This window comes from Genypterus blacodes, unplaced genomic scaffold (genome assembly GCF_046128005.1).
Source record: "Genypterus blacodes isolate CSIRO-AG114 ecotype Tasmania unplaced genomic scaffold, CSIRO-AGI_Gbla_v1 ptg000133l_1, whole genome shotgun sequence".
NCBI classification, from domain to species: domain Eukaryota; kingdom Metazoa; phylum Chordata; class Actinopteri; order Ophidiiformes; family Ophidiidae; genus Genypterus; species Genypterus blacodes.
Genome location: NW_027466935.1, coordinates 3845897 through 3866259, shown reverse-complemented (window position 1 = coordinate 3866259; position 20363 = coordinate 3845897). Strand labels below are relative to the sequence as shown.

The following is a 20363-nucleotide window of genomic DNA, read 5'->3' as shown; positions in this document are numbered from 1 at the left end:
CGTGCTAAACAGGACGGGATTGGTTGGAGCAGAAGGCGAAGCGGAGGCGGAGGAGGACTCGGCACAGCTCGTGCTGGAAAGTTTGCGTCTAAACATGGTCGCTGCGCAATGAGGGCTGGCGTGAGTTCTGTGGATTTCATGGAGTCTGCGTCGAACTTACCAGAGTAACAGTGGAATATTTGAACCTTTTCTTGGTCCATGGCAGGAGGAGGAGCGACGGGGCGTTCCTGGAGCGCACAAACCAAACTTGTAGTATAGTTTGACCATTTTGTTTTCACCCTTTCCACTGAAAAGGGACAAAGTTATCCGAAAGCTTGGCGTCACCATGTCGGGGAATGGAGTAGGATATGCGGTGAAGAAGAGGAAGAAACCTGTCCAGAAAAAGTAAGTGCTTCTATTTTATAGCGCCTCTAGTCTTGTTATTAATTTCATCATTATTTTACCACAAGACACGTAATTGTGGGCTGCAGAATAGCCAGGGCATAAGTGTGCACGGTGGGCGTGGTGCCTGGTCATTGTCAATCACCCATCATCATCATCATCATCATCAACACTAATTATTGTTACTCTGTCACCATCACATTGTCTTTCTTGTGTATCTCTTTAAACTGTACTCCATTTTGCATTCATCCAAACGCTCAGTAGGTCAAGATGCCACAAAATTATTGATTATTGCCACAAAACATTTAAGTCAAGCTGGATCTGGTATATAGATCACACATCAAATCCACTATCAGCTCCAAAGTCCACTATCAGCTCCTTTTAGTCTAGTTGACCTTCACACTGAGGTTGCTCCCCCAGACAGAGATCAGGCCCACCACAACTGTGTCATCACCAAATGTGATGATGGTGGTGGAGTCCACGTGGCCCCGCAGTCACATGTGTGTACATGGAGTGCAGCAGGAGGTCAGGACACATTCTGTGGGGGGGCTCCTGTATTGATGGTGAGGAGGGATGAGGTGTTTTTACTCATCCGTGTTCCAAGCTGCAAGCCCTTAGCTGTGCTGGTCTTCAGAGCGTCACAGATTGTGTGATCCACCCATTGCCTCTGGGTGGGGAAGGTCCTGATTGTCACCTTAAGGAGAACATCATCCAGTCATTTCCCAATAAAACCGACAACAAGAGTCTGTAAACACGCTGATGTCATCGTCAGAGCTCACAGTGTGTCCTGAAGAGACATGTGACTTGTTACTTAGACGCTGAAAGATTTTGATATACAGTATCCAACTGTAATAGATGCAGATCCAGAAGAAGATAATGTCCACAACATTTCACGTGTTGCCATCCAGGTTGTGTGAAATTCTGTCAGCATCAACCGACTGAGATGCTTGCCCTTTTTTCAAATCAGTTCTCCTCAAACCTTCTGTCTATAGGTTGAACTATTGACCCTGTTGTTTCTGCTGAATCCCATCATATGATTTAGACGCAGCAGACAGGATTGTTATTTTAGATTTAAGAAAAAAAACAACATTATGAGTGTTTTGTTCCATTTCCTCGTGCTTTCTTCATCTTGACTTATTTGTTGCTTTGCTTGCTTTGTTCTTTCCCCTCTTTCATCCATCTCTTGTGTGTAGTCAAGGAGGGGATTGCACACAGTGCTGCTACGCATGTCCAGGCCTGTTCAAGAGGAATTAAGTTGTGGTAATTTGTTGAAGTAATAAGGATCAAGTGGAAGATCAACAGAGATGCTGCCCTTAAAGTTATGATGTCATTTATTCTTTGAAGAAATTTGGCTCCAAGTATCTGTACACATATACAAGCATGTGTGTGTGTGTATATATATATATATATAGATCTACTGTACATGTACGGAATATGTACATTGCATTACTAATCCATGTTGTAAAGGCTCACAGAAAGCATTGTGATTGCAAAGTGATGTCATAGACGTCTTAATCCAAGATTTACACTGAGTACATATCCTGATTTTGGATGTCAAGATCCAAATAAAGTATCCAGATATGTAGGTTTGATTTTAATCCAAGGTGTTAAAGGAGCCAAATGCAGTGGAGTGAACATGACTGATTTTCCTGTGTGTTTTCCAACCTTGTGAGAGTAAAAGTATGAGGTTAGTTTTGTTTGGGCTGCCTCCAATATTGTCTCTGAGAAATTCTACACTGGAATGTACAATGGATGGTTTGTTGTCATCAGCAGGAAGACTCACTGTGTCACTGTGATATGAAATCTCTTCTTCTGTCTAAGCGTATTGATCTACTGATATAAAGTGTGTTATATGATATGAGAAAGCTACCATGTACTAAATACTCCCACATATTTTTGGTGTAAATTCCAACCTATGTTGTCGATGGTCATGCCAAACAAACATGTTTTAGCAAGCAGTAATCCTGAACATCTCATCCAATTGTTGTAGTGTGAAGCCTCCTCCCGTGAAGACAAATCCATCCAAGCGTCATCGGGATCGTCTCAATGGGGAGCTGGACCGGTTGACCAGCATGTTGCCTTTCTCCGAAGAGGTCAAAGGTCGTCTGGACAAACTGTCTGTGCTCCGGCTGAGTGTGGGATATCTCAAGGTTAAGAGTTACTTCCACGGTTAGTGCCTCAGCCTCAGTCATCTGCCTTCTTTTTGTCTGGTACAGCATTTATTTCCGTCTCAGAAACTTAACCTACATTTGTGAATGTGGGTTGTTTCAAGTCCTACTATGTTAATATAAATGTGGCTACACGGGTGTCATCGCAAGTGGGGGGAAAACCCGAAAAGGGTATATATATAAGGGTGTGTGGGTGTTATTGTGTTAGGTGAGCTGTGCAAACATGCTGCTCCACTTACATGTGTGGCTGCACGCTGCATGTTTGGAGTGTCAGTGCAGGAACTTGACTCTGTGAATAATGAATAGCAACCCACCTGGAAGGAAAACAGGAGAGTCTGACTGAGTGTAAACAGGTCAACATGAGATGGGTAGCTGCAGTCTGGCACAGGATATACAGTATACACTCCATACCTCGCATCAATTGAAAGGTGGAAGTGGCCACATACTGAAAATGAATTTACTTTTTGTTGGAGGAAGTCACTTTTTTTGAGACTTTTGAATTAGAAGCGTTACTTCCTTTTGGTACTTTAAATAAGAATTGGTCCTTCAAGACTACAAGTTTGAAATGCAAGTGTCTCTTAGACATGTTTGTGTCACACCGTACATGTAGGAATATCTTTATATTTCAAACCTTTGTGTTGCCATAGAGATCATTTCCCTGACCTCTCCCTCCACATCCACAAAAGTGGCTCTCAGCTCTCTATGATTAACTGAATTTAATGTTTCAATCCATGGGAAACCCCTTAAACATCCTTTCCTCTTCACATCCCTCAAGTCAGTCACAACTCAGTCAAGCCAAAAGACGAACCGGATCATGTTGCTTATAACAGCTGTTGCTGAAAATTAAGCAGGGGAAAAAACAAAGAAAAGGAGTTTGTCCACTGAAGTCCAGCAAGGCGTTTGTCTCTTCTCACTTCTTCAGTCATGTCCACCATCTGTCTTTTTGTATGTCTGGCTGCCTGTCTCTCTCTGTCTGTGGGTCTCTCTCTCTCTGGCACTACTATCAGCCCACTGATCCTCTCTGTTGATGGAGTAGATGGGGGATGCAGAGGTAGCAGGCCAGAAATGCTGAAGCGTGGTGGCACGAAATGAGGGCTTTTGTCACGGGCACACAGATAGGAGTGAATGTAAATGGGTATATTTAAACAGCTGACGCCAGTGATGGGGAAGAAATTATTTATTTTTCTGGACGTTTTGTTCTCACCGACTGAAATTTGGGGGCATTGAACCTGTGAAGTGTGGAGATGAACATGTTAAAGCAATAGTTCAGACGTATACTGGTATTTTCTGCAGCTCGCTCGTATAATAGGTCCTCCACATTCGACCCAGCGACTCCTTCCCTGTCTCCAGAACACACAGCACCCGGAGCGTGCTGCTGCTAAATGAATGCGAGTGGATACATGATATGAACGCCGCCTCAAAGCTCAAAAATGTTTGTGAGAGCATGTTCATTACTGATCTCTCGACTGGGGGTAGATGGGTCAACCTTGGGGGAGCTATTATGCTGGGAAGTTGCAGCATACACACACATATCAACCAGTGGAGAAGCTTCTGCCGCAGGTCTGACATGTGTTTGGCTGGATTGCTTGACTGAACAGTTATCAGTGTCCTCTTCCAAAGATATCATCACAGGAATGTTATCAGTGCCAACATCAATCGCTACTCTGTCTAATTTTCAGTTTTCAATTGTTGAATAACTCACACACACACACACACACACACACACACACACACACACACACACACACACACACACACACACACACACACTTAGTTTGTTTAGTGTTATTGCATCCACCTTTTGGTTTTCAATGACTTCTTTGTTTTTGATGAGGACGTTTCACTGCCTTGCCTCATGACATTCTCAGGGAAGAGCGATTTGGTGTTCAGAGCCAGAGAATGCATATCTAGCTCACGTCAACGTGTCACGTAATTTGACACGAGCTACATTTCAACTAAACAAAACAAAAGAAGCAGAGAGAAATAAGTGATGTGCTTTCCCGGCTGCTCAACACACTCCCACTCTCTCTCAAAATGAAATCCAATTTTATGGAAAGCTGACTTTACCTCATTTTGCACCAAGGGACCAAATCCCATTTTACCAGCACAAGAAAAGTTCCTGAGTAATTATTTAAGCTCCTACTCCAGGGTAGATACAAAACAAAACGTTTAATAGTCCTCTTTAGCTTGTATTTGGAAACAGTGGACAGCAACAGTGGGAACATGGACCTGGAAGGGAAACGTCCCTAAACTATAAACTGACGAGGAGGTGCAAGCTCTTCTTTCTACTAACGTGAATGAGGAAATCAATTTAAAAGAGCTTTTGCCGTGCTTATCTGAAGTCAGCATCAGATGTGCAAAGGATATTTTTAAATGTGAAAGAAGATGGTTGAACAAATCACGTAGTTCCTATTTTGGATCCAGGAAAAGCAGTTCCCGAATTCTACGCCCTCAAAGCGCCTCTGCTCGAGTGAGGGGAAAATAAAACGGGTTGAAATCTGATAAAGGCCGTCTCGCCGTATCACTTCGAGCCATCTCCCATCAGGCTGTGAACACGTTATCCTCTCTGAACTTTGATGTCCGATCACGTCCACGTCACACAAAGCCGTCATCCAGTCCTGCTGTTACCTTTTGTTTTAGTGCACAGCAGCTTTGTGTGTTTACAAAACAAAAAGTGCCGTCAGCCCCACAGGCAGTGTAGAGAACAATGAAGCGGGACAGTTCATAGAATTTAATGGAATCCAGACTCGAATAAATACCAAACCACGCCGTAAATAAGTTGTCTGCAAGTCCTCACATTTAGATTCGTCCACAATATGAAAGGAGCCGTTCAAACAATACCGATTATTCTGGCTCTTATCTAAATGTTGCTTCTCATTCATCATGCAGCTGTTTTACCCCGTAGAGGCCCGAGATATAAATCGTCTCTTGACCCAGATTTGGTCATGCAGGTCAAGAGGTTAGAGGTAAGAAATGTTTCCCACTATCTGGCTGTGATGCACCACCTTTGCTTTAAGAGCCTTTACACCTCACTTTCACTTTCCTGGTAGGTAATATGAAAGTGAAGAAACAAAGACATTGTTTGTACAAGTATTAATGTCCGTAGTGATTGAATGAAGTGAAATGAAACTAGATTACATCGCAATTTCTTCACTTCTGTTTTATGTTGCTATCAACACAGGCCACACATCACTGCTTCCCCGTTACCACCTTAAATAAACCCACAGTTTGTGCCGCGAGGCCATTTGATGAGCCGAATGGGCTTCAGGAGCAGCCGTGAACACGCCTGTCCGCTCTGTGACGGGTGTATTTCTCCGCTGCATCACACACATCCACAGCTATTTCTTTTCTTTGTGGAGACACACACACACACACACACTCTACTCTGTCTCGTCACGTCTGTTTGGATGTTTTATCGTGAACGCAGATCAAGAGGAAAGAAAAACAGAAGAGAGCTGTTTTTTTTTTCTATGCTGTGTCAGGATGTTCTGCCTCTAATCCGTAAGATGAAACAGATCACTTGTTTGACTCGTTTGAAACACTGGCGTCTTTGTATCACACTTTGCTCCGAGGTGTTTCGTAACCAGAGGTGAAGGTTTTTAACTCAAAAGCCAAATATACGTGACAGAAAAAAGCTTTATTTCCATTTGTACAATATTGAACTCAGTGACTCTGAAACTTCGGGCACATTATATTCATCTTAAGCACGTGTGATAACCGATAAGGGCAGGTAGCCTAGCGTAGCCTCTAGTTGGGTAGCCGGTATTAAATGCCTCTAATTCTGCTCTTTGCTTGATGATTTGTGGTAGCTGCTCTCTGTGTGATCCTCCACATCTGCTGTTTGGAAGTGAAAATAAGAGTTTTTCCCATTTTTTTTTCACTTTCATGCAGGTTTTGAAGGGTTTGGCTCTTTCCAGAGAATTCTCTAAGCAGTAAAAACAAATTAGGCACAAGGAAAGTAGCCACCAAATCTGGAAGCACAACTTTTCTACTCCACCGCCTCAAACAGCATTCAAGCCGCACAACGCTTGAAACTGTGTGGGTCGTCCGTTAATAACATATTGAATATTGACGATTGAAAAATATTGTGTCCCTATCGCTCAGCCCTTTAGTTGAGCTCCATTCTTCCCCTTGGTCTTGCTCGCCTGCCCCTGAGTTTGGTAATGTCTACACCAAACCCATATAATGCTGTGGGTTTACATAAAAACACACAGTCAGACCTGCCGCAGTGTAACAGAGCTCAGAAAGAACTGCAGAAATGTGTTAAATAGGTCCGTATCAAGTCGCTGCAGGCTTATCTAAAAAAGAACAATCGTCAGCAAAGATGAGTTAAAAGTATTAATTTCCAGTATCGTGTCTTTAAAAAAAAAATTGGCATCTGAATTGCACATTACAGTGTTTAAATACATTTGAAGAAATTCCCCCATAAAGATGCCAGAAAGCAAACCTTTTTAAAGCGGCTGTGGATTGTGTATATTTTGTGCGTCTTCGTTTGTTTTTTCCAGCCAGCGTGAGTGAGTAATGTTTGTATTTTTAGATTGACGTTGACGTCAGCGCTGCAGAAGCTCCAGTCACATGCAAACATAGCACACCGCCAGGGCTTCTATTGTCGTGCGTAAACACACCTGAGGCCTGGGAGAGTGTGTGTCCATACTGCAACGGCGGCAGTGTGAACGTAAGGAATCTCTATAGGGCGTTAAAGTTGCAATTAAACTTAACTATAAACGTATAAACTTCACTTTGTGGATCAATCTGTGCAGAGACCACCGTTCTCTCGGTCGCTCTAAACGGCTCCCTGGTGATGCGGCGGCGGCGGCTGCTGCTGCTGCCATAGCTAAGAATGGAGGTTACCATAGGGAAACCATCTCAACGTAGCAACGAGCCCAGACGCTGAATTGCTCAGGAAGTCTGACACCACAGGGCGGACGTTATGGTCTTGTTTCGGTCTGAGCCTGACTGGCTTGCAGGCTGTTCGTGTCTGCTTCCTGTGTTTGTTGATAATGAGGTGAGCAGGGTTGAAGCCAGGTCAGTGTTTCCCTTGAGAGCACTCACCTAGACACAACACTGCAGGGAAACAGCTAAAATACCTTTTGCCTGTATTCTTCTATGATTACAACAGAAACTGATAAGGGTTCCGTCATCTCGCTGCATATACTTGACTCCTTGCTCAGTTTACTTACTTAACTTTACTTCATTAGCAGAACCATTACACATTTCAACAACAACACACCACATCCAGGTCACAATCTTAATCCCCAACGCCATACCTCATCAACCATTACCCAACAGCAACCTAACCCCAAACCGACACGCAGCCTGTCAGCCACCTCTGAACACAGGAAGGAGAGATTGCTGATGTGAGGAGTACGACTGCCAGATAAGCAGAACTGACACACTGACAGACGCAGACTGCTGTCCTCTATAAACTAAGAGCTGATGTTATCTGCAGGGTAACAGTTTAATCACACACAGCACACAGCCTCCACATCTGTTCAGGTTCAACTGCAGGTACTATAGGATTTGTCAAACAGTTTTACAAGAGAATTGCAACATAAATGGAGCCTTTTCTTATTTAGATTTGGAGAGAGTGTTTGCTGGGTCACTTCCTCCAAACCTCTCTTCTTGTCTCCAGTATATCAGAGCCAATGTGATATTTCCATACTGTGCAATCACATCATCTGCTCTGGTCAGTGTGTGTTTCCTTTTTTTGTCCCTTATGATCTGTTCCCAACAGGGCCCCCTCTGCTCCCCCCCCCCCCCCCCCTCTCTCTCTCTCTCTCTCTCTCTCTCTCTCTCTCTCTCTCTCTCTCTCTCTCAGCTGTTTGTGAGGAGTCTGATTACGTCCGTTCTTCCCCCCCCCCTCCGCTCTGCAGACCCTGCGTCTTTGGCGAGGTGTTCTGACTCTGCGTGTGAACCCTCTTCCTTGGAAGTTTCCAGCGTGGGGCAGAGAGAGGGTAGAGAAGAGTAGAGAGGAAAGGGAAGGGAAGGGAGGCAGGAAAGGATGGAAGGGAAGGGAGACGGACACAGAAGAGGCCAGATAGCAGGTTTTTGCGGTCGCTGTGGATCAGCTGGTTATTAAAGCTGAACTCTCTGTACAACTGTCCACTGTGATTAGTCTTCGCCGTCTCTTGTGTATGTTTTGCATTCTGTCAGGTTTGTAGCTGACATTTTGATGTATTACACCAATATCAGCTGTAACCTGAGTCGGTTAAGAGGTCACACTGTGAGAACAAAGATTCTTTTAGCCTTCCTGGGTTGTGCTCTTGACCGAGATGTCAAGGCAAATTCCTGGGTTTGTTGGAGGAGACAAGAGGGAGATTCATTCAGTTTGTTTTAAAAGGGGGAGGGGGAGTGGTGGGAGGACGAGGAGGAGGAGGAGGAGGAAGAAGAGGGTAGGGAGGTTTGTTAGCGTGCCATAGACTGATTACTGTAAGAAAAGAAAAGGAGGGATTGCTTAGCTGACTGAATGCCAATGATCACAGATTAGATTAGAAGAGATTTAGTTTAAGCTTAGAATTAGGTTCTTGAAGCAAAATGACATTTCCTTTTGACCTGCCAAAATAAAGCTGGAGTTGACTCGTCTCTTCCTACCGTACAGGTTTCTCCCAGACTTCTGAATATTTTCCACTTCTGTCATCTGAAACTCATTTATTCTGGATAATTAGAGGCTGAAATCTGAAATCATTGAAAACTACAACAGACAACATAAACAAACTAACAAAGAACAGGTGTAGAGTTTACAGTCAGACGTGATAGCAGGTCCAGGTGCAGTGTGTGTCTGCTGGTAAATGTACTTTGCACACTGAGGCACTTAAACTACCGGTAAGATTTATGTTTATCCACATACCTTTTTAAAATACTCTTGCGCTTCCAAAAACTTTGTATCCAAAACAAAATCACCTTATCTCCTGCAGGCATTTTGATTGATTATCCCCCCTGCTCCTGGTTTTATGACCAAAATTCCATCACTTTCAAAAGGAGCACAGTCAGTGTTTCCATTGTTTCCAGTAACTTCATAATATAAAACAGCTTTCCTGTAGTTGCTGCTGCGTTTGTCACTGTTTGTTCACTGAGCCACCGGAGCTGCCAGCGACGCTGTGTCTGACAAATCTGCACATCTTCATCTGTAGAGCCGTACATGTGTCCTCGCACTGTCGCACAGCTCACACAGCTCGCACAGCTCACACTCATTAGACGCGTGCCGCACTTTTCAGGCGGCTGGTTTTGATCTGGTTTTGTTTGTCTCGGGGCTTTTGTTGTGTCACAGGAAGTGAACTGGGTTAAGGACAGAACGTCTTTATCCTCGGTGTTTAAGTTTAGTTTTTTGAGTTCTATATTTTGCCAGCATTCTGTCATCAGTGCTCCTTTGTTCCCTTGACTGTTTTTGCTTTGGTCGGCTTCAGTGCATTTAAAACTATTTTGTGCTTGTAGAATCACACAGGGAAACTTCAACTGTGGATGTCGGGTGTAAGAGTGGTAAAGTTTGGTGTTTGATGTCCTGTTTTTTTGCAGCGGCATTCCAGAAGAATGCGCGGTCGGCTCCTTCCTCCTCTGCCGATGACAGAAACGGACAGCCTGTGTGCCTTGATGGAGTGGGTTTCTCAGAGGGAGAGTTCCTTCTCCAGGTACAATAACAGCACATGGGGATTCATCTGGGTTTGTGAGTTTATCTGTATTATCTTACATTCTGTGTTGACACCGTTTCTACAGGCTCTGAATGGATTTGTGTTGGTTGTGACAGCGGATGGATCGATCTTCTATGCATCTCCAACAATCCAGGGCCTCCTGGGCTTCCATCAGGTAACACTGGAACCCTGAGGAAGCCACACAGTCAAACGTTTGGTCCTCTTGGTAAAATGTGATCTCATCTGCCTTCTTCCCTCATCAGTCCGACGTGGTCCACCAAAGTGTGTATGAGCTCATTCACATGGATGACAGAGAGATGTTCAAGTGTCAGCTCCACTTTGCCCTCAACCCCGGGGAGACTGACTCAGCAACCAGAGGAGGAGGTACGGACGCCAACAAAATCACTTCTTACTTCTTTGATACTTTTGGAGTGAGTTTTAAGGATGTGTGGACAGCAGGGATGATCTCACAAGCTGATGATCTCTTTGTACCGATCACTTAAACCTCTGTGGGATGTCTCATTCTGATTTATTACCATAAATCATGAGAGCTCACATCAGGAAAGAATGAAGGTGAAGTCACCAATCCCCAATATCATCCTGTTTATGACCTGACTCTTATTTCTCTCCAGCTTTGCAGTGTAGCAGTAAAGCCTTGAGGAACACTCTGAGCCTCCAGCCCCAGGACATCCCTCCTGAGAACTCCTCTTTCTTGGAAAGAAGTTTCTGCTGCCGCCTTCGCTGTCTCCTGGACAACTCCTCCGGATTCCTGGTAAAACACAAATAACGACGTATAAACCACCGCTGCAATCGACGTTACGCAAATCCTTTAATATGTGGAAGTGTGTCTCGACTCGCTTACATTCATGTGAACCTGTCTCCTCCATTTTAGGCTCTCAACTTCCGTGGGCACCTGAAGTACCTGCACGGCCAGGGAAGCGCAGCCGCTCAGCTGGCTCTGTTCGCCATCGCCACGCCTCTGCAGCCTCCAGCCGTCATGGAGATCCGTACCAAGACTGTCATCTTTCAGTCTAAACACACAATGGATTTTGCCCCGGTGGGCATAGATACCAGGTATAAATTGATACCCTTTCATACCAGTGATGTGATGCTACCCCCCACCCACACACACACATATACCCTTATGTATTTTGAGTATGTGTTTGTGTACTTGTGTTCTATTCAGAGGGAAGCTGGTCTTGGGCTACTCAGAGACTGAACTCATCTCCCAAGGCTCTGGATATCAGTTTGTCCACGCTGCTGACATGATGTACTGTGCTGACAACCACCTGAAGAGTGAGCTTTCAAAGAATACCATGTTTACCTTTCTTTTCTGCACACAGTAGTTACACACAAATCGATGACACAATGATTTCTGAGACATCTTTTGCCTTTTGTGGAAGGTTTTGTCTGACCTCAGTCTTCTCTCTGCCTCTTCTGTTCTCAGTGATCAAAACTGGGGAGAGTGGCTTCACATTCTTCAGACTTTTGGCCAAAGCAGGGCATTGGCTGTGGGTTCAGGCAAACTCCAGGGTGGTCTTTAAGGCAGGAAGACCAGAATTCATTATCGCTCGACAGAAGCCCCTCACGTAAGCAATCAATCCCCATCAATCTCCAGTCTTCTGTTACATTTTGCAGTGGCATTTGATGGTAACATTTTCTTCTCCGTCCATACTTTGTCTGAAGAAATGAAGAAGGAGAGGAGCATTTGGGCCAGAGAAGAAAGCAGCTCCCCTTCAATCTGGCCACAGGTGAGGGTGTCCTGTATGAGCTTCCCCAGGATGCCTCCTCCAAGTTTGGTCCTCCGGCCTCCACTGCATCGGACGCAACAGAACAGGCGCTGAACCCCGCGTCTCTCCTGGGATCCCTACTCAAGCAGGATCACTCTGTGTACAGCCAGCCACAGAAACCAAGCCCCCCGCTCTCATGCTACACCCAGTTTGAGGACCCTCCTTTTGAACAATCCCTGCAATCCCTAGAGCAAGCCTTCCTGGACAGCCATGCTCTGCTCAGTGTGCCAGGCCAGCTCCAGGCCTCCCAGAAGGAGTCCAGCATGGGAGACCTCACATCTCACGCCATGATTGAGTCCTTAGAGCAAATCTTGGGAGACATTGGGGATGGAGGGGCAGAGGGCTTCCAGGTTGAGGATGCAGAACTGAGGGAGTGGGAGAACACCCTCCTTAGGATGACGAAGGAGAGGGAAGACACATCTGAGGAAGTCAACTACTTACTTGCCAATGACGTGTTCTCTTATGTGGAGGAGGCTCTGAAGAGGGAGACGGGTGGATATTTGAAGGGTTCAGATCAGTCTGAGAGTCCGATCAGCAGCCTCTGTGGCCCCCTTACAGGCCAGCTCCCCGAATCTGTGATGGCCAGCAACCATGGCTCATACAGCCCCAGCAGTGTGAGCAATGATGTTCAGTGGCAGATCATAGCGGACGTGACATCTAGTCTAGGTGGATTTGGAGCTCAGACTCTGAGGGGAAATGTGTTTGGTGAAGTTGACATTTTGACGGGACTGAAAGGTGCCTCTGCATTTGAAACCGACACTCACAAGGAAGTGCACACACGTGGCGCCACTCAGCAGGAACTGGCCTCTCCACCGTGGCCTCCGAGCGGCAGCACTTACGCCTACAGGAATCGGATGATTTCAACACAGCCTGGCCACGTTGGGCAATCGCAGTCGGAACTGCCGGATCAGTTTTGCTTACCGTCACTTGAAAACAACAGAAATCTCCAGAGCAGCTCTCACTCTGTCTTGGAGGAGACTATGCAGCATACATTTATGCTCAACCACTCTGGATCCGCTCCCATGAACAAGCAGCCTTACGCGGGGTCACAGCTTCAGAACCCACCTCTGCAGTGTAAACAGGCATTGTGGCAAATGCAGCAGCAGCAGCCACAAAGTTTCCACCACTATAGCCATTCCTCACATACACCCGCCTGTGTGAACTCAACAACTCAGCCATTCCAGCCCTGGCCACAAACACAGCCTTTGTCCAGCAGCTGCATGTATGAAAAAAGAGCCACATGCATATCTAAGCCGGATCCCGTTCCCAGCAGCCCTCTGCAGGCCTCCACTTTCTCTAGAGGATCCACAAATATAGCCGGAGCAAACGCAACCGCTCTCTTCCCCCTCCTTCCTCTACAAACCGCCCTTTCCAATCAAGGCATGGCCGCGGCACAAGGAGCCGCTTGGCTCAACCAGGGCATGGAGCAGCCCTGCAGTGCCAACCCTCAGACTGCTCACACAGATATGGGCAACATCATTCTAGCTCAACCCAGTGCAGGCAATTCTAGCCTCTGAAAGTAGGCCATTGCTGTCTTCACTCCTGTGGAACGGTGAAGTTCAGGTGAGGGGAGGAGTGTGTGGGGAGGAGTGTGGGGGAGGAGTGTGTGGCCGTTTTGTTTTCTGTCATTTTGAAAGACAGCGATTCAGAACTTAATCAAGGTTTTTTTTAAATGCAGCTCTCGCATGTGCTGCAGTTTCCCACAGGACTCCCGCGGGAGTGCAGACCTCCATTTCAAACCTCCCGGGGGATTCTCTTTGTCCCTATCACTTTCTGAGTCTTCCTCATTGTCATGGCAGTGCCACTGTCTGTCCTGAGACTCATTGTAGCTTCTCCTACATCCACACCTTCATTTGTGGCTGTGGGTCGTATTACCTGGTGTTGAGTGCCGGACATGGGTGCTGGCCAAGGACTCGAGCCAGGTCGCTCCCCTGAGTGTTCGCGGGGATGAAGAGTGGCCTGAATCTCTCATAATCTGAACTGAGCCAATGGTTTTACTTTCCAGTTTAAAGATCGGGTATTCATGTTTGGACTTTCCTTTCACAGATTTCCAAAGTGCGCCTGAACAGTGTTGTTGACCCATTTTACCCTCCCGTCAACCTTCCCCAGAACATTGGCCCTTAGCTGCCTATCCACCACACACAGAGCCTCTGATTGGACCAACAAATACACTAGCATGATGTCATCTCATCAGCGACCGCTGAACGCGCCGCTGCGATTATTCCTGCAGATCTGAGGACTTTTCTTCCCAGGATATTCTCTCTCTATATCATTGATATGCTCTGTTGCTGCTTACTAACACAAATTAACCCTTTCATGTCATTCATTTTGCAGATGTTGTAGATGGAAGCTGCTCCCGGATGTTTTCTGAGTCTTTACTCTTCAGATATTTATCAAACACACTCCTGTTGTCATTTGTTATAAACACAAACCCAATGTGTGTTACAAGCTTTTAAAGTTTTGCATAATTTAAATATATTTTCAAATGAGGGAACAGATTCTTCATAGCAGCGTGGATCTGCTCAATTTCTCCTGTATACTGGTGTCTTCTTTTAAAATGATCTCACCCCCTAAACACACGCTGTCTGAGTGTGACATGCACTTAGTTCTTGATAAAGCAGCTGTATTGGCTCTCTTTCATTTCAAGACACGGGGCTGCTGAAACAGATCTGTGCGCTCGCTCGCTCGGTGGGAAGCAGCACACAGACTTTACGTTACTTACCTGTTCCTTTTATATTTACACATCAAAGCCACATAAACGCTTGGCTTGTTCACGTGCTCTTGTCCGATTCCTGAATCAGGTTTATCTGATTGTTTTGGTTTTGTCGTCGCTTCGGTGTGTTAAGCTGTGAAACTAAAGAAGGAATGCTTGAGACAAGTTCCACATCTTACCACTTTGCAGCTACAGTTAAACAATGAGAGGCCAATTATCTTGCATTGTTGAAACAGCGAGGATTCGTATCAAGGCAGTATTAAGATACTGTGCAATGTGTTGATGTGTTTGATGTGACTGTTACCGCTCACATGTTCACTGAAGTCCCCACACATATGTAGAACGCTTATAGTTGAGTTTAGATGTTTTATAAAAGTCATTCTTAACGTGCTGTTCACAGCGTGGCGACAGAGAATGTTTGGAGGTGCCCTTGAGCAAGGCATTTACATACCAACTGCTCCTAAGGGGCCGCTCAGAATAGAGGGTTCTTTGCCTTGTTCTCGGAGCACATGGGGGAGCAGATTAACGTGTGTGTGTGTGACCGTGTGGCCTGGGGGTCCAGCGTGCAGTAACGGGGGGATTCCCCTGCAAACTGAGGACGCATGATGAAACTTTGATCATTTGACTCTGCAGAGAACTTAAATCTGTTTGTTAAATGAGGATCAAACGCATCGACTTGTCTCTGTAGCGGTGACGCTCGCTAACTAACAGGCCAGCATCAGATTTGTGTTTGAGGTCTGAATGCTGCAGTGATCGGTGATGAATCAATGACAGATCAACATTCCACAAAATCTTGAAATCAGTTTTCCCAAAGTCCGTGTTGCTATGGGAGACCCAGCAGCTCTGTGTGTGACACAGAGCGGTGTATATAATAAATGCATCATCATTATAAATGATGATTTATTTCACTGGTGTATCAAAAGATTGACATTGTTTTGTTTTCTTTGTCCAATCGTGATGTTTAGTCTGAAATACGCTCTGTAGACAAAATGATTAATAGAGCCCAATATTTTTCATCTTATTTGTCAGTGATGATAGGTCATTATCTATGTGCTGCACTATAACTGCTTTGTAAACCTTTGTGTGTCACCGCAGGGGTTAAGTCTGATTTATTTTCATATTTCATAAAGGAAATGTAACCCCTCCTTTTATCTCTGCGTGTCTTCCTATAAGCTCCGTCTGCAGCATACGGCCTGATTTATGGAGTTGGTGCGGTGATGTCATCTCTAATCTGGGTCAGCAGTCTGCAGTCATGACTCAGCCTGGAGCCTCCATGCCAGCAGGTATCAGGTTAAGCCCATAATGATCTTTGCCTCCCTGAACCACAGACACCAGTGCCAGCTTGTGTTGTTGGCATGATGGCCTTTAATGTTTTCCTCCTTTGCTCTTCCATCATTCCTCCTCTGAGACACGCTGTGTGTTCCCACAAGACATTATGTAACCACCAGCTCCCTCTCCTCCCTTACACAGCAGATTTCTCTGTCTCGCTCCACTGGCGGTCGGTCTGTGGCCATATTTACACCGTGTGTTCTCTTGTTATCTGGATACTTAGATCACATGATAACCTAAAGCGTAACTACACCACACCAGAAGATGTAACCCAATCTGCCAGACTACATTTATGTGGTCCTTGACTATGAAGTGACGGCTCATGCAAAAATGTTTGTTTTATAAAGGGATTTCCATGGAATAAGGAGGAAGGATGGGCTTTAATAGCATAACAGCCCACCCACTGAGATGAGTCACAGTGCTGGCAGCAGTCAGATAACAAGAATGCTTTAATGTAAGTAAAGTCAAGTGTAAATGCAAGTCCCATAATCCCATAACTGAGTTTCCTTCCATTACTTTGAAATCAAACGTCTATTATTATTATAATTATGTAGATTCTTTGTGCGGTGGTTGTGGATCTGGGCTCCATTACTCTTTGTTATTGCTCCATCATAGAATACACATGAATGAGTTTTGTCGTGAAGATCAACATCACAACAAAAAGTCTGAACAGTGAAGTAACTGATATTTAATGTGCAAATGTTCATCATGATGCTTTGGTTCAGTGTGATGGCTGATCGGTGCGACGCAGCTCTCTGTCGCTGCAGCCCGGTTGCTGCAGGAAATGCAGAAATGTATACAACTATTGATTACTTTGCAAATTGCTGGTGTGGGTTCCCTTCTTCCTGTTGTGCTCTTGTGGGTGTCAGCCATAGTTGGGCACTTCCTCGTGGAAACAGAAATGTTAATCTGCTCTGGGCTGACGTCCTCAGATAACCATCTGCGTTGTATTCAGTGGATTTCTTGCCCAAAAACCCAGCACAGCGCTCTGAGGGAGCAGCCACCTAACGCAACACAAACTGTTATTTCGGCAGTGGAAAATATGAAAAAGCGCTGCGTTTTTTTGCTGTTTTGGAGACCGACTGGATCCAACTATGAAATCCTAGCTGTCCCTGAAGAAAAGGCCCACTGGTCTGTCTGAATGAGGGATTAAAGACGAGGGGAAATAGAGAAACCCAATATCACAATCAACCGGACCCAATGCAACGTTCTCACGCGAGGAATCTGATGCTCTGTTGGGAGGAGAAAGAAAGAGAGGAAGAGGGCTTCTGATGAGCCAGAGAGAGAGGGAGAGAGAGAGAGAGAGAATGAGGGAGAGGAATGAAAGAGGAAGTTTCTCCCAACAACAATGGAGAACGTTGGCTTTGGAAAGCCAAGGCAGAGAGTGCATGTATTGTTTGATGATGTTAACAAAAGGTTTCAGTAACATCAGGGTCGACCGATGAGAAAGGAGATTTTATATGAGCTTTCTCCTGTCACCCGGAGGTAGGAATGGAATGGGAGAACAAGGTAAAAATAGTAATGGACTTTACTTCTATAGATAAAGTGTGTAGTTGAGTGAGTCGTTGTGTGTAAATGATGACAGCTGTGTTGTAGTTGCATGAGAGTGTGCAGAAAGAGTGGATGAGATTTACAAATATTGTCTAACTACCTGAACTTATTTAAGGTGTTGCCCTAAAGAGTGTTTGATTTGACAAATACATTTAGGTCGCTGAGCATTTGATTCACAGGAAGAAGTTTATTCTTTAAGCAATTTACAAAAACAGTAAACATTACTGTATAAAGTACTGGAGACAAATCCTGCAATACAACTTTAGACTCCTGTCACTGTTCAACTCAGTACAGTGACAGCTTTGTCGCTTTGGCTCCCTCATGTGGCAATAAAGAGTAACTACACATGGGGGCTCAAAGAGATGTGATTTTAAGCTATGAGATAAAGGAACGTCATTCTAATGATCAGTGGACAAGAATTTAGTTTCATTATAACTTAATGGAACAGCACTTTTTTATTGTTTAATTTCTTCATCATCCTCAAACAAACCTTCAAAACACTTCAGTATGTAAAATCTGTAATTTAGTCTCTGCTACCATCTAGTGGCATCATACTGGCTATGCCCTAACAATAATGTAAATATAAATAACATAAAGACTAAAATTCGGATATACCTCAAAATCCAACCACTTAGTCACTGGCACAAGATTCGCCTCTCCACAAGATTTCATTCAAATGTGTCAGTAGCTCTTTGAGTTATCCAGCAAATGCAACCAACTGAAGCCAAAACATTTCGAGGCACAGATGTTAGAATCTGTTATGCACCATCTTTACCCGAAGAGGGCGCTGTGAGATTACATGTGGGTCTCAAATTTACATACGTAGTAGTAAGGTGTGTGTGTGTGTGTGGGGGGGGGGGGGGGGGGGGGGGGGGGGGGAGGGGGGGAGATGAGATGAAGTTAACTTATACACACAGTATAAGTTAACTTCATCTAAACAAGTAAACGTTGGATGCGATGAACAATGAGGCCTTCATCAGAGACATCCAATCAGCAGAGAGCATTTGGGGGCTAGTTCTGTAAATCCACTCATGTATAGGAAACAAACTCTGTATACCTAATATACACATTCACAGGGTGACGGCTATGGGCTGGTGAGAGAGAGGCAAGGTTACAATGAGCATGTATTCTGGTTCAAGCCAGCGCTGAGGACACGGAGTTCTGAATGAGTCAGCTTTGTGAAACTGCAGTCGGCCAACTGGGAGAGCCATTTTTGTGCAATGGTTCAGTCTGGTGGGAAACAAAAGCGCAGGTTGGTTTTCTAGGTCAGTAAAGGACTCGAAATGGCCACATCACCACTTCACAAAAGGGAACGTGTGTGTGTGTGATGCTTAGATGTAAAAAAGATGCAGATCAAACATGATGCAACGAATCCTCTGGAGACTCTGGGGAGAGAGTTGATACATTCTCCTTTCTTCTTAGATAAGATCAATGAGTCACGTCAATCATTTATGTGTATTTTTACTTTCAAGGTCACATGGGGATTAGAGCCAATACCCAATCTTCATGCAGCATGCCTCACCTCTACATGCACACTACTAGACTAATATTAGTGTGTGCTGTGATTGCAGACTGAGCTCTGTACACGGATGGAATGAAAGGGATTCCATCAATCGCCGAATACATCAGGAGGTTTACATGTGACGGTGTTCATGGGATGAACGCCCACGACTGATGGAGCTGTGCTAGATGACTATGGTTTCGAGGAAGAGTTTGGCTTTGGTTGTATTCACTTGATATGCAGATGTGGGAGCAAGTCATTGAGTTGCGTGTCAGAAGAAAGTCTCAGGTCTTTGCCACTCAAGTCCCAAGTGAAGTCTAAAGAAATGTAATGGCTGACAAGTCAAACGTCCTGGATTTGGATGTGGATCCTTTTTAAAATGTACTTTTCATGTAAATCTACATAGAAATAACTCTAAACTGTCAAAAGGTGAATATTTCCTCTTCCTGTTCCTGCTTTCCTGCGATTATCAGACATCGTTTACAGTTGATGATTGTATTTCATTTACAGCTGACAGGCAAATTGATGTCAGCGTAACATTATGACAGAATGAAACATCAAGGACGCCGACGATGATGATGGTGATGATTCTTTCTCTCCGTTTTGAAGGCCCCCTTTTGTTCACACTCCTTATTAAGGAAGGTCCTTTCTTTGGGAGAGACACTGCGTCAGTGAAATTATTCATAATTTTCAATCAGCAATTCGTCAGTGTTTAACAGTAATTGAATTTTGATATGGGGCAATTATTCATCATTTAAGGTTATTTGCATTAATTTGAAATATTAATGGGTTCTTCTGGATGAGGGGAGAGATGAGGATTTGGCCACAGAGGACTCCCGACCACTCCAGGCACATCCTCTCACGTTACCCAGCATCCTCTGCTCCGTCTTCACGCTACAGGCTGGGTGGAGCATGTGGACCTGCGCTCTGCTGATGAGGAGGTGAGCGTCTGACAATAGAATGTTTAACCCTGTGGAGTCTGATGTACAATTTTATTCACCAACTTAAAACTAAACGATATGCATAGATACAAGGAAAATGCTTAACCCACTCCTGACAAACCCTCTGTTTTTGTAGCGTTCAGGATGAATCAGGGTCTGCAGCTTCAGATTGGACTTTTGCACCTTTTCCTCTGTTTTGTCCCCTTCAAGCATCAGCAACAATGTTCCAGTATCACAGTCTTTCCCCCTCGAATGTAAAGTCTAATGAGATCTAAGGTGTGAAGAGAAGAGCTTACAGTAGGATGAGGGTGGGTGCTGGTTGTGAGCGTGTGAGATAAGAATAGATGGGCTCTGTTTAATAACA

At 44.8% G+C, this 20363-nt stretch overlaps 1 protein-coding gene across 4 annotated transcripts; it reads left to right on the top strand.

Annotated features, from left to right (window-relative positions):
- The first annotated feature begins 62 nt into the window (after positions 1–62).
- On the top strand, positions 63–20130 carry LOC143011097 (aryl hydrocarbon receptor-like). Of its 4 annotated transcripts, XR_012964891.1 has the most exons (12): positions 63–384; positions 2372–2550; positions 10062–10174; positions 10260–10349; positions 10438–10558; positions 10807–10946; positions 11067–11248; positions 11361–11470; positions 11622–11763; positions 11861–13527; positions 15851–15960; positions 19863–20130. XR_012964891.1 is itself a non-coding variant. In XM_076163791.1 (11 exons), the coding sequence occupies exons 1-10, from the start codon at positions 326–328 to the stop codon at positions 13479–13481; spliced, it is 2757 nt and encodes a 918-aa protein (XP_076019906.1). In that variant the 5' UTR covers positions 63–325; the 3' UTR covers positions 13482–13527; positions 15851–18392. The 4 variants fall into 4 exon arrangements, 3 of the variants coding, with proteins under 3 accessions (XP_076019906.1, XP_076019907.1, XP_076019905.1); XM_076163791.1 differs by lacking the exon at positions 19863–20130 and having other exon boundaries at positions 15851–18392; XM_076163792.1 differs by lacking the exons at positions 15851–15960; positions 19863–20130 and adding an exon at positions 14011–15619.
- Positions 20131–20363: the final 233 nt, after the last annotated feature.

Bases quoted from the DNA above. Each gene is read 5' to 3' on its own strand.
- LOC143011097 (XM_076163791.1), top strand. From the start codon at position 326: ATGTCGGGGAATGGAGTAGGATATGCGGTGAAGAAGAGGAAGAAACCT. The intron at 10,350-10,437 runs GTAACACTGGAA...TTCCCTCATCAG, and splicing joins GCCTCCTGGGCTTCCATCAG to TCCGACGTGGTCCACCAAAG. The intron at 11,471-11,621 runs GTGAGCTTTCAA...TTCTGTTCTCAG, and splicing joins TGCTGACAACCACCTGAAGA to TGATCAAAACTGGGGAGAGT.